The 16,722-nt window shown below is 40.5% G+C and overlaps 3 protein-coding genes across 3 annotated transcripts; 1 reads left to right on the forward strand and 2 right to left on the reverse strand.

Annotated features, from left to right (window-relative positions):
- The first annotated feature begins 969 nt into the window (after positions 1-969).
- rpl39 (ribosomal protein L39) lies at positions 970-9,290 on the forward strand. The gene is made up of 3 exons (XM_057850475.1): positions 970-1,068; positions 1,304-1,407; positions 9,089-9,290. The coding sequence occupies exons 1-3, from the start codon at positions 1,066-1,068 to the stop codon at positions 9,135-9,137; spliced, it is 156 nt and encodes a 51-aa protein (XP_057706458.1). The 5' UTR covers positions 970-1,065; the 3' UTR covers positions 9,138-9,290.
- On the reverse strand, positions 6,827-11,528 carry sowahd (sosondowah ankyrin repeat domain family d). Its single transcript, XM_057850472.1, has 2 exons — positions 11,290-11,528; positions 6,827-11,159 (listed from the first exon to the last, which is right to left on the reverse strand). Exons 1-2 carry the CDS (start codon positions 11,298-11,300, stop codon positions 10,262-10,264), a joined length of 909 nt encoding a protein of 302 aa, XP_057706455.1. The 5' UTR covers positions 11,301-11,528; the 3' UTR covers positions 6,827-10,261.
- A 5-nt stretch (positions 11,529-11,533) lies between these two features.
- Positions 11,534-16,265, reverse strand: pttg1 (PTTG1 regulator of sister chromatid separation, securin). Its single transcript, XM_057850473.1, has 6 exons — positions 16,099-16,265; positions 15,968-16,033; positions 15,748-15,899; positions 12,567-12,642; positions 12,337-12,489; positions 11,534-11,700 (listed from the first exon to the last, which is right to left on the reverse strand). The coding sequence occupies exons 2-6, from the start codon at positions 16,026-16,028 to the stop codon at positions 11,606-11,608; spliced, it is 537 nt and encodes a 178-aa protein (XP_057706456.1). The 5' UTR covers positions 16,029-16,033; positions 16,099-16,265; the 3' UTR covers positions 11,534-11,605.
- Positions 16,266-16,722: the final 457 nt, after the last annotated feature.

Raw genomic sequence — 16,722 nt, forward strand, 5'->3', positions numbered from 1 at the left:
TACACGTTCTGGAGTGGCCAAGTCAAAGTCCAGACTTGAACCCCATTGAGATGTTATGGCATGACCTAAAGACAGCGATTCATGCCAGACATCCCAGTAATCTGACTGAACTACAGCAGTTATGTAGAGAAGAATGGGCCAAGGATCGTCCTGATCGATGTGCCAGACTGATCTGCAGCAACAGGAAGCGTCTGGTTGACGTTATTGCTGCCAAAGGGGGACCCACAAAATATGAAATGTGATGGTTCACTTATTTTTCCCCCTTCTCTCATTGTTTGCCTACTGTCCTCATTAAAATATGACAACCTATAAATGTTTGGGAGGTTTTAATTAAAGCAGACACTGTGTTTCATCTGCGTGATTTTGACAAAGATCAGATAACATTTGATGGTGATTTTATGCAGTCATGTGAGAAATTCCAAAACGTTCAGATACTTTTTCATACCACTGTAATTGGTTCAAAAAAAAAAAAAAAAAAAAAAAAAAAAAGCATTATAGTGCTAGCTACAGTACACTACAAGGTAATGTGAATTAATCAGCCCTCATATAAAAAAATAAGAATGCAACCGGAGAAACTGCAATTGTAATATTACAATTGGATCTAGATGAATGTAATAAAAGCATTTAAGTAAAAAAAACAAACAAATCGTGCATGAAAGGGTTAATCACAAATTTTCAATTTCATATTTATTATTTTATGAAATGAAGCACAAAATGCAGTGCTGCACATGCTCACTGAGTTTAAAAAAGACAAGCGAAAAGAGTTGGTAAAATAAGGACGATAAGTAACAAAACATACAATAGAAGAAAAAGGCTATGCGGTCATTCATACAAGAGTAATAGTTTTTCTATCCTTATTAATTCCCAGCATAAAATAGTGGAGTTGATGTCCCGTTTCAAATCGAGACCAAAAACAAACCTGTATTGACAAGCGTTTGCCTGTTGATGTCGCTGTCAATAAAAAGGCACCGTAATTGTCCGGAAATCTCGTTGGCTTAAACAGCTGACGTCACTTTGCTTTTCCTCTTCTATCGCCGTCGTTGAAAGGAAAGGACTGTGTTCGTAATGGTAACTAGAAAAATCCTCCAACATCCGTCCTAATATACACTCTAGAGTTAGTTGTATCATCATAACACATTGATAGAATACTTTTAGTTCTCTGAATGTCGATATTTTTCTTTGAAAAATTAAGTTGTGTACATTTATTAGGCGCAGTTCAACCCAACGCTAATTAGCATGAAGGTTCTATAACGTAGAGCATGTGACAAGCTTCAATTTTCGAACGTGTTGTGTCGCTTTTCAGTCGTCCCACAAGACTTTCCGTATCAAGCGCTTTCTGGCCAAGAAACAAAAGCAAAATAGGCCCATTCCCCAGTGGATCAGAATGAAGACTGGTAACAAGATCAGGTGAGCCTCTTCGTTTGTGGAATCTGAAAACGACAACATGCACTTATTAAAAGTGTGACAAGTTGACAACTATTAAACACCGTGAATTAACCCATTGGCTCGATTGGTATTGATAGAAGTCTATCAATATTTTTTTGCATCCAAGTCCACTTGATTTTGAGGATCTGCCTGTACAGAGTCCCTGTTCTGCTATCTCGTAAATAGGGAATGGGACGTACTACGTCACTGTTTGGACGCGCCTCCATGCTGGCAATATGATTTACTTCCGGTTCGGCAGAGTCAATGCGGATTGTAACGTGTGGTAGTGCTAAGCTAACTCTTTCGGTGTTTTAGAAAGAAAATATGGGTGCTTATTGTTGCGTTACCGGGTGCAACAGCATCTCCTACGACAAAAAAAGGGGTTAGGAAAAATGGACTCACTTTTCACCGTTTTCCTGCATGGAGGACCAAATATCAGATCACGAAGGTACGACGGATGGCTGGATTGCAGCGGTTCGTCGGAAAAGCATTTCTTATTATCATATTTCTGCTGGAATGAGAGTGTGTTCCTGTCATCTCTACTCTTGTAAGTTGAACGATTTATCCACTTTTGGTTTCAATACGTTTTTCTTTTTTTACACCGTTGTGTAAATCTGCCTCGGTAGCAATGCTCGCCTACTACGACTCACCTACCTGTTGTGTTCCTAGGTAAACCTGCTGACAACACATCCCGATTTGTCACCATCTCTCTTCTTGGATCATTTGACAAAGAAAATTTGTTCAATGGAGTGGTTCCATTTGTCCTGTGTCGGACTCAAACAAGCCCCTGCTGCAGACGCCATCTGGGTCTGCCCTTCTCGTCGATGAACTGCGGGCTTTTAACTTGTGAAAATGCAAGAACTGTGATGCACATATTTATTCTGCCTGGCTATTTAACTATGGCCAGTGACGTATTATTATTATTATTATTATTTTTAAACCACTTTGACAAAGACACGTTTCATTGTAATGTTGAATTTATATATTCTATTATTATTTTTAAATTATAATATTCTTATTTGCACTTATGGAGACTTTAGACTGTCAATTCAAATAGTGTTGGAAAAGTTGCAATACCTAAAATAGAAATGCAAGAACTGTAAAGTACATATTTTTACACCTTTATTTACCTAAGGCCACTGGATGTTTTTTAACTGCTTTGAAAAAATACAGGTTTTGTTGTGATCTTGTATTTATATAGTATATAGCTTTTTATAATGTATTATGTATTATAATATTTGCTGCCCCCTGCCAGAGTGTGGGCCATTTTGTACTAAAAGGATTTTAAACTGTCAGTTCAAATACTGTGTTGGAGACTAGTACTTGCAATACTTAAAATGGAAATGCAAGAACTTTAAAGCACATATTTATCCTGTCTGGCAATTTACCCAAGGCCAGTAAATAGTGTTTTAAACTGCTTTGACAAAGACACGTTTATTGTGATCTTGTATTTGTGTATTACTTATAATTATATAATATTTGCTGCCACCGTCAGAGGGTGGGCCTTGTTTGCACTAATTTAAAGATTTTAAACTGTCAATTCAAATATCGTATTGGAGAAATTGCATTACTTGAAATAAATCTATTGCAACTTATCAGTCCCAGTTCTTGTCTACAAGACTGTCCAAAAATTGTCAATGCATATTCCAAATAGAATAACAAAATTAAGTCACCTGACTTTGTAATTATTACACCTGTTTATTATGAAGACCTGAAGTAAACAACAAGCAGTTACAGTTTGTCAAGAAGTTGTTCAAGTCATGTTTTGGTATTCATATTTTATTGACTTTTCACAACAACACTTGGGATCGTGTTTGTAAGAGCAGAGCAAACTGAAGTTTCAGCGTGCACTCTTCGCCTTTCCAACCTCTCATAACGCTCCGATGTGGTGCGCTTGACCTCAGAATAACCCAAGAAGAGATATGGTGACCAATCGGGATGTGTTGTCAGCATTTCATATGCAGGTTTTCCTAGTAACACAACAGGTAGGTGAGGAGGAGTAGGTTAGCATTGCTACCGAGGCAGATTTACACAACAGTAAAAAAAACACACACAAAAAAAAACCGTATCGAAACCAAAACGGATAAATCGTTCAACTTACAAGAGTACAGATGAGGGGAATACTCTCATTCCAGCAGAAATATGATCATAAGAAATGCTTTTCCGACGAACCGCTGCAATCCAGCCATCAGTCGTGCCTTCGTGATCTGATATTTGGTCCTCCATGCAGGAAAACGGTGAAAAGTGAGTCCAGTTTTCCTCGCCCTTTTTTTAGTCGTAGGAGAAGCTGTTGCACCCGGTAACACAACAATACACACCCATAATTTCTTTCTAAAACACCGAAAGAGTTAGCTTAGCACGACCACACGTTACAATTCGCATTGAGTCTGCCGACCCGGAAGTGAATCATATTGCCAGCATGGAGGCGCGTCGAAACAATGACGTAGTACGTCCCATTCCCTATTGCGGGGAGCGCATCCCAATACTAGTATTTGTTTTTCCCCAAATTTGAACAAAGCTATTGACATCATTGCAATTTGAAAGGGATATTATACAACCAGTTTAAAAGTGGTATTGTACAGGAGATATGTTTATCGGTTGTGCAACACAAATCAAAGTTGTTAATCTTCTGTAGGAAATTGGTCATCCATTGTGTAATTGTTTGGTTGTGATTTTAATGTTTTTTTTTTTTTTTTGCTATTTTTTCTTCTGCCAGGTTTATTTGAACAGTTTGCATTTAAATATAGGTTGTGTATAGTGGGTCCGAAATTTAGAAATTACAACAATCTCGGGTCCGGAAATATTTTTAATGCCCCCCCAAAATACAAACGTATCTTTACGTGGCCATGCTGATAATTACAACATTCAAAAATGTAAGTAATATATAAAAGGTGCATAAAACTAAAGTGCTTTGATTCATTAAATGGCAACATAAGAGCATGTTCAAAACTTTTTTTGGTTTTTTTGTGGATGCTGACAGGGGGGACTTGCTTTATATTTTGACAGACCTCTTCTTTTTGCTTTCCATGAAGCAACTGCACTCATACCATCTTTGACAATCTGTGCGTCACTGAAAGACTTTTTGTTTTGACCCAATATCCACGCTATTCTGAGGGAGCATTCATTTGGGCGCTGCTGTGCAGTGAATGAATGAACCATAAGCCTTGAGGTGCGATCATATTGAGCCCTTAATTCTGCTATTTTCTGAGAACGGATGGCAGAGTTCATAGGGAAACTTTGCGAAAAAGCTGCGTGCTTCGTCTCGTAGTGCCTTTTCAAATTGCTGCTCTTTACAAGCGCTACAGTCTCTGAACAGATGAGCCATAGGGGTCTTGTGCTGCCGCCAGGTAAAATGAACAAAAATGTGTTGGTCCACTCCTCCTTAAACACTGTTTTCTGCATCAATCTTGCGTAGTTTTGAGCACGCCATTTGCCGTACCTTTTTCGCCTCTTCCTCCAACTTCATTCGGCTCAGTATTTGGCTGTCACTCCGCGGAGTCTGGAAAGCTAGTGTGAGACATGCTGTTCTAAAAATAACTTACAAATGCTTCACTCCCATTGGCTGGCTCACGCGCGTCACCGCTAAGGTTTTTGTTTGTTGACCACCTCCGCTCTGCAAACCCGCAGACAAAAATGATTTTTGTTGTTGCAACATGTATTAGTCGCGACAGCTTTAGATCCGTTCCAGACGGCTTGGGGGTCCGGAACCGGACCGAGGTCCACGGTTCCGTGACCTTTGGTGTAAAACGTTCTGCACATAAATATATATTTGCAATATTCTTATACCTCTAGATCAGTGGTTCTTAACCTGGGTTTGATGGGACCCCAGGGGTTCGGTGAGTAAGTCTAAGGGGTTCGACGAAGGTAAAGGCAGAGCCTTGATTTGGTATGCTGATTAAATCCAGGCAAAGTAGCTTTTTTGACCAAGTTTTGGATTGGTTTGCTCCAATTTACAGGCTTAATTTCCTTTAACTGCCAATTCTCGGTCTAATCGGAGGAGGACCTGGTTTGCTTAATGGAAGGTTGACTTGTAAGAGGGAATGCAACTGACCAATGGGAAGGTCTCAAATTTTAACCTGTTTATAAATGAGAAGAAAATTGAACGGGAATTTGCTAATTATTAGCTTGCTAGCTTAGATATATCAGTTTTGAATTTGAAGAAAAAAACTTTATTACCCAATTCCGAAGGGTTCGGTGAATCCACATGTGAAACAAATGGGGTTTGATACCTTTAGCAAGGTTAAGAACCACTGCTCTAGATTATTAGGGTGTTGCTTGGAATCCACTCGATATCAAACGATTGCTGCTAGCCAACCTCGTCAAAATGAATTGGATGTGTATTGCCATCAATGGCCTCCCATGAGTCAATATGTAAAAATAAAAGTAAATACATTTTACAAAGTTGGACTTTTTACACCTGATTATTAGAGGTGTGCAAAATTTCTGATTCTTGGATTATTCGCGATTCGGCCGTGGAAGATTCGAGAACAATTCACAAACATCCAAATTCCGATTATTGAAATATGCGAAGTAAAGCGGAAGTACACAACACTCAGCGCGCCGCGCGGTCTTCGGAACGGAACGGAGTGAGAGTAGCTAAACATCATGCTTCCCATTACCCGGCCCCTCGGGTAATGCCAATGCTCAACTCATGCAACGAGATAAAAAAACAACAACATACCTGACTGCTGCCGAAAAGCTGCTCCAAAGTACATCCATATAATGTTACGGTGGATATCATTTATATAGGACTAGATGCAATATAGATTTGGTAGTGTTAGCAGCACATCTACAAAAAGCTAGATGCGGGCGTTATAAACGGCCGCCATCTTAAAGCAGTACACTTCCCTGCAAGGCTGTTGTAGCGAACCTTCCAAGCAAACCTAATTAACTTTTTATCTAAAATACTCCTAAATCGGTAAAATATTGACTTGAATCTATCTTTAAAATAGTTCTAAAACTTTCACATGTCGAAAGTAGACAAAAGGGAAATTATGGAATAAGGGGAGCAATTTTAAGAAATTTAATGGTTGATTCACAACATTAAATGAATTGAATGTAGTTTAAAGCTGCTGATACAGAATGGGGACTGGAGTTTTTTATTTAATGTTATTTTTGTATATTTGTTTACTGCTATATGTTAACTTGATACTGAAATAGTAGTGTGGTTTAGCCTGAGTATTTTTGAACAATTTTGGAACTAATGTACAAAACATAAAAAAAAAAAAAAGGGAAAAAAAAAAAAAGGGAGGGGGTGCATCAATAATCATTTTATAATGGAATCGGAGCCTCTGAATCGTAATCGAATCGTTAGGTGCCCAAAGATTCCCAGCTCTACTGATTATGATCCTTGAAAATGACGTGATCGGATCGGGGACATCCTAGATAGAACCTTAGCTGTAGTCACGATGTTTAAGACTACAAATCAATGCATCGCAAAACTTGTTAAAATCAATTATTGAATGAAACGATGCAAAATTGTATTTGTCATATTTAATATCAACAGCATTTATTGATGGGCTAACAGGTTTCAAAGTACCAGTGATGTATACAAATACAGTAATTTAAATATTTTTTTATTGATGGGCTAACAGGTTTCAAAGTACCAGTGATGTGTACAATTACAGGAATTTAAATATTTTTTTCCACTCCCTTTTCCTCAACTGAAGGAATATTTTTATGTAAAAAACAAAATGTGCGGGAGTGATAGACCTATAACACAATGAGTGCAAACTGGGTTACATCTCAGAACTGAGGCGGACGTGCTGACCACTCTGCCACCGTGCCGCATTTTTAAATGTTTTGCATTTCATTGATTTTATGACTTTTTCCGCTAAATTCTGATGCTTTTGGACTACACACCTTTTGCTTATTGCTACACTTATTGCACGTTATAGGTTTATTTTATAACTATCGTACATTTTGTATTTAAAAATTACAAAGAAATGTCAATAGCAGATTTTTCATCCACTATTTAGCACTTATGCACTATTTGTGTTGTGTGGTGATTTATAGCTCCTTTTGGTTTGCTGGCATAGTGATCGCTAGTTGCCATTCCGCATCATTAATGAGTATCAGCACTCGGGGTGTGACAATATTGATACGGTGATGTATCGTGATACTTTGTAGAATTGAATATGCTCTTTATCGTCATTGTATTCTAACAGGTTTATCGATATGTTCCTACTTGGAACTGATATCGCTTCAAAAAGGTGTCACTGTTTAAACAAAGGAACAAACATATTGCTGGCAAAATTTTCCACATGTGTCCATGTTAACTCATTGGCTGCCATTGATGGCACTAGACATCCAATTCACTTGAGGTGGGAGGGCTAGCAACGAATGACAGTTCATTCACTGCCACCTTCCCGGGATTGGACGTCTACTGGTGAGAAAATATTAACTCAAATTCACAGCAGAAGAATGAAAACTTGTTTTGCTGTTTATTAGATGTATCATAGACTATCGTAGAATGATTTCCTGACGCATAGATCAATGATTGTTTCGCGTCCATATTGTGCGCCAATTGTTATCGTGAGCTTTATTTTGCATATCGTATTGTGAGGTAATCAGATATTCAGCACTGTAGGGGTTGAGTACAGTGTATTTTTAAGTTGCATTATTAACATGACGATAGAAGGAACTCGTGACGATACATAATTTACAATTTAGTGGCAATATAGCTATTATGTCAAATCCCCCGGCACTATATAGTTCTAGTTTCATCTTCTCAGGGAACTCGATAATGCTGCTGCTTCTGTAGGGGGAAAAAGTTTTATTTGAACGTAGAAAAATGTGTGGTTATACAACATTTTCAATGGTTTAGGCACGCAAATGCAGAAGTTAAGGTGCAGCAAACCGCAACGTAGTTGTAGGTATAACTGCATTAACACTTTGCATAATGCTTATGGTGTATGCTTCCACAAAGCAGGTCTGCAATTGCAGCACTTGATCACTGTGAAGTGCTGTCATTAACCCTGCTGAGATTACTCTTCAGCCTCAGAGCTCATCATCCCCTTCCTCACAATAAGTGAGGGTAGAGGATGCTTTGTTGCTGAAACACTTAGCTAGTGAGTCATCGTTGTTGTTGCAGCAAGTGTTACTCGACATAGATTATTCTATCATTTTTCTATTTAACTGAATGGAATGGATTTTCTTGTGAAGCAAAAGTGCTATAGCTACTAGACACGTTCAGACAACAGCAGTACTGTAAACCTGGATTTACATTTAGACCCTTTTAAAATGCAGTTAATAAAGACGACGGGGGATTTGAACACAGAAATTGCAATAATTCTGACATTCCGCAGGCTTACTGGTCCTGTGGCAGGGAGCCAGAATGTGTGTGTGGCAGGAGGGTTTGAACACAGCAGGCTTGATTCTGCCCCGAAACCACAGAGTGGGTTGTAAAAAGTTGGAAAATTTTGCGTTTCGGGCATTAGTTCAATTTTCTGTATTTTGTTGCCATTAGCGACTGCTGGAATTTTCACCTTTTTCCTTTAACAACATTATGTTGTTCATCTGTGAAATGGAAACAAAAAAATGATGGTTTTATATTATAACGGAGTTTTGGGGATTGAATCCTGATTGATCACTAGGTTTTATATTATAACGGAGTTTTGGAGATTGAATCCTGATTAATCACTATATCTCCTTTGTCCTTCAGGTACAACTCCAAGAGGAGACACTGGAGGAGGACAAAGTTGGGCCTGTAAACATGACGTTCCTGTGGAATTCATCCTCCTCCATTCCATCAAAGGACCTCCAGCTGCCAGGAAGGAGAGGACTCCTGTTGAGTGGAGCTGCAGCTGTTTTGTACACAATCTGGTTCTAGATTCAAGTATGAAAATAAAATTTCATCAAACCAATACGTGTTCGCTGTTGTCACATTCCAATTTTTATTATATTTTATTGAGAAGAGAAAGGCACCTCACAAAGGGTGCAAAAGCATGTATCTCTTCACTGTCATAACTTTTTAGCTATTAACGGCACTAGACAGCCAATCCAGTTTGACTGGGAGGAGAAAATGAACGAACATCTATGAACGTTCATTCACTCCTCCCAGTTAAGATGGATTGGACATCTAGCAATGGCAATGAAAGATGAGTATTCACATGAAGTCCTCCCAGTTTAAATTAATTTGGTGTCAACGGTTTTCAATAGCAATTTAAAGTCATAACCAGCCTTAAGATTTTTAATTTATTAATCTTATTAAATATCGACACTTTCAGGTACTGGTCACTTGATTGGAAAGCTATTCAAAAGTTAACACACACACTTATTACCGTTGACCCCTTATAGGGAAAGTCTTTAGCCATTAAAAATATTTTTACAGTTTAAAGTGGATTTTTTTCAACAATTGCATGCCATTGAAGGCTATACCTGTAGATGTCCAGGTCATGTAAACTGGGAAGATTTTACATGAATGCATCTTTACTGCCACTGACAGTGCAAGACATCAGTGCCGGTCAATTAGTTAAATAGCTAAAACGATTTATGACATCACAATTTGGGTCATGTGATGTACACTATGTAGACAGCAGGTCTTTGAAGTTTAGTTACCAAAAATGGTCACTTGCCCTACAAAGGGTTCGATGTTTCACAGATTAAAGCAAAAAATAAAACTCACTGGAGTTCTTCCTAATCTGCCAACACCAGAGATGCTTGTATTTTACTCAAATATTTACTCATCCCTACCAAATTTAACTCTGGCATTCAAAATGAAAAAAAGCAACACTGGTCAGCGTAGAGTGCTGTTACCATCTCAAACATTATGAATGGAATAAGCAGAAGTCCCAAACATTTGGTAAGAATAAAGGCTCAATAGTGATAGAAGATGTCAGCGTCTATTGGCACGAAACGAAAAGAACCTTCGCAGGGAGCCGAGCCCCCAGCTACCGCGTCTCCAGCTCCGGTCAAGCGAGTCCACATCGCCCGCCAAAGTCTCAGTTTCCTCCACCGGAGTCTCCGTCACTTCGCCGCTGCTGTTGTTGCAGTTCTTATTAGAGTTGGGTTCTCCCACGCGAGCGTGCTCGTCGTCCCATGTTCCGAGCAGCTCCTTCATCTCCCGAGGGGCGTCCGGCCTCAGGTACTGCCAGGCTCGCCTGCCGCTGTAGTCCATGACGTCCACGTCTGCCCCGAAGGCGCCCACCAGAAGCTTAACGACCGCGTAATGTCCGTGCATGCTGGCGACGTGCAGAGGGGTGAGGCCGCCGCTGCCCCGCACGTTCACGCTCACCGGATGCCCTCCGGCCTTTTCAGCCCGGTGAAGCAGCTTGAGAAGCGTCTCATCTCGTCCGCTCTTGGCGAGCCAGTGCAGCACCGAGTAGCCGCTGATAAAGTCCCGCCTGGTGAGCAGCTGCGGCTCCTCGGACACGAATTCCAGCAGGGTATCGCAGTTGCCATCCGCGGCTGACAGCATCCACGCGTGCTCCATCGGGTAGAGAGCCCACAGCGACCCGCCTTGGAACAACTCTTTCGTGGATTTCTTCCGCTGGGCAGGTGCGGTAGTGTCTGCGTCTGGGTCGTCTTGGCGTCTCTGCAGTAGCCGAGACCTCCGGTGCAGAGCCCCGGGCATAGGCGGCGCGCCATACCTTGAAAGTCGCTCCACAACGGGGCCTTGTCTGGACTGTCGGGCGCTGTGGGTTTCGGTGGTGACATTCTGCCCAAACGAGTTGCTGTCATCCATGGTGCTGCCGTTCAGTTCATTCATATGACAGCCCAACGAATTGTTCCACCTTAAGGAGCAGCATTACGTTCTTCCGTGTGGTTTTTGAATATCCATTTTGGCATTTAGTTACCCTAATTTGAGCTCAAGTGGAATCAACGTAATCGTTTCACGTTGTTTCGGTCGTTAACGTGACTCACCTGTTCGGCATTCATTTCGGTTTCAACTCACGTTTGAAAGCTCCGAAGCGTATAGACTGCTGGTCATTATCGTTCTTAATTTTAAACACTGGTTTTACAGCAAATATGCAACTTGCACTACAAGTTGAAAGACTTGTCTTTCACTTCCCCAAAGGAACTGAGCCAAAGTTCATGATAATCTCAAGACGGGAGTGTCACGTGACAACATCGCAAAAGCAGGAAGTAAACTCACATTTTTCACTTCAAGAAGTTTATTGAACCAAGGAAAAAAAAAAAAAAAACCCCTCAAATAATAACATTTAAAACATTAAAAGGTTTAGAGAGGACTGAATTGGTCGCTTTCAGGTTCTGAAGGAAGCTCAACAGTAAGCTCGTCAATGGTTTGGAGGAATGCGTCAAACTCAAAGCGTTCTGGAAGGAATAAAATGACATATCAAAGCTGTGGATTGAGCAAGTTCTTATTTAACATTCTTCTGAGCTCGCTGAAGTGGAAACAATAGTAAAAAAAAAAAACAACCCTTTCAAAGAGTGGTCACCTATTCAAAAGTGGACACTAAAAACATTTAATCCTTTAAGGCATACATATCCAAAGTCTGGCCCGGGGGCCAAATGCGGCCCGTGGTCAAATTCATCCAGCCCCCAGCCTCTGCCATAAAATCAATAATGTCTGGCCCGCACACAGACAATGAATTGGTCAGCAGTACTGCTACCAGCATATGGAGTAGCTTACACACCAAATGCTGCTCCTCATTTACCCACTAAAAGGCAGGAGTACTCTAAGCAACATTACCCCGTGTGACCCTTTACTTCCAATTTTCTAAAGTGGCGACAATCAACAACAAAAAAAAAAATTGACTGCGACGGCCGACACCTCAAGGATAGGTGGAAATTGGACTATTTCTTCACTAAAATACGCAACAACTGTGTCTGCCTCATTTGCAAAGAGACAGTCGCTGTTTTTAAAGAGTTCAATGTGATAATGTAAATAATTCATACATGAAGGGTTAATAAATATTAGGAAGGTGACCACCAAATGATGTTCATTACCCGGGCGACGTGGTGGCGATGTGTTTGGGAGTGGAGGGATGTAAGCATGCAGGTCTTCCTCTGATGGAGGAGGTGCTTTTGGGAACACCAGACCAGCGAGAGGGAGACTACCGAGACAAATTAAATCCTCAGGGTCGCCATATTTCTCAAACTCTGGAACAGAGGGAAAACCATTCAAACAAGTAATGAGAGCTCTCTAAATCATACACAATCTTTTAAAAGATACTTACCCAATGGATCATAAGGGAATACCTTCTCAATTTCCGGATAGTCCTCCTCCTTAGCTTCACATTTGACATTGGCTTCCTGTGGAGTGTAACAAAATAAATACAACTAGGGTTACAAAATCGAATTTTCAAAGTACTAAACAAACAACTTATTCGAATGGCTGTTTATTTGCACATAAAAGGGCATTATTGTTTAAAGGGAACGAGGCAGGAAGTGGTGCAGAAATTGAAAGTGCTAGGCCATTTTACAAAATGACTGACCGGAAGAGAACAGGATAAATTGTGTTAAACTCGTGTTGCACCGATACCATTTTTTTTGCCCAGTATCGGTCGATACCACTTTGAAATGATGATATACATCAAGTGAATTCAGTAGAACTTTTTATTGCATACCTGGTATGGGTGACAATAGTTAAATAAACCTGTGGCTATCAGAGGCCAAAGTAGTGCTAAATTTGTGAAATTAAAACATGTATAATACTATCCTAACAGTAAGAAAGTAAAAATATAGTTAATGAATAAACTTGTTTAAAGAGTTTTGGTTCTCAAAGGCCAAACAGTACAACTTTCATGAAATTATAATAATATAGCAGACGAAGTGGGCTGACCAGGGTTTGTTGCTCCGGTCCAGCACCCCTTCTCTTGGTAGCATTTGCTGCTGTTGTAGCCTCCAACTCTGTTCGTTCACATTTCGTCTACAAATGTTTTATCAGGTTCGAGGTATAGACCCCAATCACATGATGTCACAACTCCGCCCCCCTGACTGGTGCCGCCATATTGTCCGTCAGCCCATCGTGTTTACATATTACCGCTACGTACATTCCTCCTATTACTGCGTGTCTTTCTGCTTGTCTAAGGAACCGCCGCCTAGTAAACGGACCCAAAAACCTTCCTGACAATCGTTAACATTGATTAATCAAAATGGTGAAGGCATGTGTGGCGGTTGGTTGCAGTAACAGAGAAGAAAAACGGTCATTTGTGTGCCCATTGTTAAAAGGGCAAATCTCTAAAGCAGCACGGTTTGTTTATCCCTGTCCATGATGAGTTTGTGTGGACAGCCGTCAGACAGCGGCGAAAACATCAATATGATGCCAACACGATCGCAGACATCATCAGACAGACTACGAAGCTCGTCGCCACGGTCGCGCAGCAAGAAGGTGGGCGCAACAACAGGTGTTGTGCCGAAAAATAACCACCCTGCGTGAAATGTCCCCTCTGACGAGAGCGCCCACACGGAAACTACTTTCTTGGACCGTGAATCTGTGTTATTTTACTCTGCTTGAATTAATAAATGTCATACCTGTGTGATTGTCATTGGGATATGGTCATGAAAACCTGTAGACTAATACATTTCTGTCCAAAGATGGTTATGTGGCCCAGTCCATGATTTGTTACCAAAATACAGTAGACCTAATATTTTGTGTAATTATTTAAAACTGATCTTACAGTCGTAAATCCATTAATTACTGTAATGTGTCCATGAAAACATTTGTCGTTTTCACGTCAATAAAGCGTTTAAGTAAGCGCTCCCGTCAGCGGGGACATTTCACGCGGGGCAGCTATTTTTCGGCACACACCGGCCCGTTGTTGATCAAGTTTAATTTTACAATCGTGACAACGGTGATGCTCAGCTGACCAGATGTCTGTTTATATTTGGGCCGGTGCAGATTTTGGGTACCCGACTCCTCATCGTGACATAAACTGGAGTATGATCGGAAATTTTGTTGTCTCAGGACGAGCTCTGACGCACGGGACGGAACGAAACATGGGTTTGGGCATCAAATATGGATCTGGCGACTGGATCGACCAAAGCTTTTCCAAAAAATGGCTTTTATGCAACTCATCCAATGAGTTTACAGCGTCTGAAAGCACCGGGGGTTCCATAATTTGCAAGTGAATCAACCTTTAGAAACTACGATCGTTGACAATATGGACACACAATGACGGACAATATGGCGGCACAATACAGCGATCACGGGATTGTGTGACGTTGGTGATTGGGGTCTATTGAAACTGGCAGATTTAACTCCACCTCTCGAAAATTTCAGGCCGCAAATCTTGCATGTAGCCATTGGACTAGAGGGAGATTATAAATGAATATTTCCAGACCGCCGACATTTTCCCTCGTAGTTGGTTTTTCCTACATATGAAAAAGTTGCCCCGGCATTGGTTAAGAGCAGCTATTGGCCCACTCTCATTGGTCTTGAGCAGGCCAATAGCAATAGCTGCTTGTCATGCACGTGTCATCACACAGCAGAGTGTAGGGAGCGTCAGGAGGGGGGGGGGGGGGGGGAAACTGTGATCACGTGTTATAGTACTGGACTGGTAAATGGTATCGGCGCCCTCTTTGTTGGTACTCGCCGATACCAGTACCACCATTTTGGGCTGGATTGCCCCCCCCCCGCCGATACTGCTATCTGTGCATCTTTAGTTAAAACAAGTGTGGCTCATTACTTTTTGTCTGCTCATTTTAATTACTAGGCATCAAATTACCCTAAACTTTTTAATCAATATTGTTGCCAGACATTGGCATTCACAACCAGTTATACAAAAATTAAAGAATCATGGAAGTTCACTGAATTGTGTAGGACGCATAATTGACATTACCCAAAATTAAAGTCATTTCAAAAGGCAACTTTGGGGATTTCAGAAACACTAAAAACTCTTGGGGGGAATGTAGTCCACAATTTTTTATGACCAAGCAGAGGGGGGGAAAGATAGCTTCACTTAATTCTGATATGGAAACAACAACCCAGTAAAATGCATTTCTCCAAAAGCCAACTTCATCAGATTGTTAGTCATTAGTTACAAAGGAGTGATCACACTTTAGAAGAGTTCTTTGATGTTGTCGTTTGAGTTAATCCCCATGGTCTAGATTCAAACCTCAAAGGGGAAGATGCATTTTTCCCCCCGATGTGTGATAGTGGAAAAACATAAAAGCCAGTATTTTTTGGAAGTGGCTGCATTTCATTAATGCCAGTACTATGTTAGCCAATTAAATCTGAGCATACCAAATTACTTACCTGATTATGTCATTAATATCTTATCACATGCACCTGTGCTCAAGTCCATTCGCGTGTGTGTGTATGTATATAACTGAAAAAACAGCTGCCCCATTAACCCTTTTTTTTTTAGTTTAAACGTTATTAAAGACAAAAGGGAAAAAAATACAATCAGGACTTACTAGTACATTGCCAATTTTAACCTCCTTCGTTTTCTTCTCCTGCTTATTTAAAAGCGGGGTCGACTGCGTGTTGACTACTCCGAAAGCCTTCCTACCAGTCCGCAAAGGAGTTGTCATGTTTTTGCCTCTCATTGGAGTCTTCGTGGGCCCATCTGTAATACATGATCAATTAGGGGTCCCTGGGTCAAGTAGCATCAAAACGAAAGATAATTTTCCCCACCTGTTTTGAAGGCAAGAGATGTCAGACCTTGATTTTCACGGTTTGTAAAGAGGTGAGCCATTGCTTCTGGAGATGAAAGAGACAGATTTTAAGCATTCATTGGGAACGACAGTCTTAACATTTTAACATACTTTGTCAACTCCGTCAAGTTCAGAAAACGAGAGAAAACCAAAATATGGATAAAAGTGTAGATATGAAAGCCGACGTTTCCGCAGTCGTTCTCAAGAGTGTTTTCTGTTTTCAGCTCAACTGAAAGATGGTAGGAATGACACGAAAAAGTGAGTGCGGGTTCTTTTTAAATTCGCTACTCTCACGCCATTGGTCGCCGTGACATAACCCGGATGTGAGGGGGCGTCATTCATAAAATACACTTCCGGTTTATTTTGAGCACTTTTTTGCATAGATGTACCACACATATAGAAAGCTAGATATAAAAGTTGGAGTCGGCCGCATTTCGTGACCAGCGGCCATCTTAGAGCAGTATTGGCGGGCTCCTGCAGCGAACCTAATGTGAGTGATTTTCTCCACTAAAATACTCTACAAATCTTGACGGATTTTCAAATTGTCTGCTTTATAACTAGCGGAGTTATGACATGGCTGTGACTCAAGCCGGATGTTGAACTGTATCAATTAAAAAAACAATTAAAAAAAAAAAAAATTTAATTTATGTAGTTAATTTACTGCATCGATTACATTTATGAAAAACAAAGCCTTTTAAAAATCGAGCAATTTATAACTATTTAATTAGGCTGGTT

This window comes from Corythoichthys intestinalis, chromosome 11, assembly GCF_030265065.1.
Source record: "Corythoichthys intestinalis isolate RoL2023-P3 chromosome 11, ASM3026506v1, whole genome shotgun sequence".
Lineage (NCBI taxonomy): Eukaryota > Metazoa > Chordata > Actinopteri > Syngnathiformes > Syngnathidae > Corythoichthys > Corythoichthys intestinalis.

What these genes read in the sequence shown, in the direction of transcription:
- rpl39 (XM_057850475.1), top strand. An exon ending in AAGACTGGTAACAAGATCAG is followed by an intron (nt 1,408 to 9,088) that starts GTGAGCCTCTTC and finishes TTTGTCCTTCAG; the next exon opens with GTACAACTCCAAGAGGAGAC.
- pttg1 (XM_057850473.1), bottom strand. Translation starts at nt 16,028, where the DNA reads ATGGCTCACCTCTTTACAAACCGTGAAAATCAAGGTCTGACATCTCTT. An exon ending in ATCTCTTGCCTTCAAAACAG is followed by an intron (nt 15,900 to 15,967) that starts GTGGGGAAAATT and finishes CATGTATTACAG; the next exon opens with ATGGGCCCACGAAGACTCCA. An exon ending in ATCGCCACCACGTCGCCCGG is followed by an intron (nt 11,701 to 12,336) that starts GTAATGAACATC and finishes TATTCCTTCCAG; the next exon opens with AACGCTTTGAGTTTGACGCA.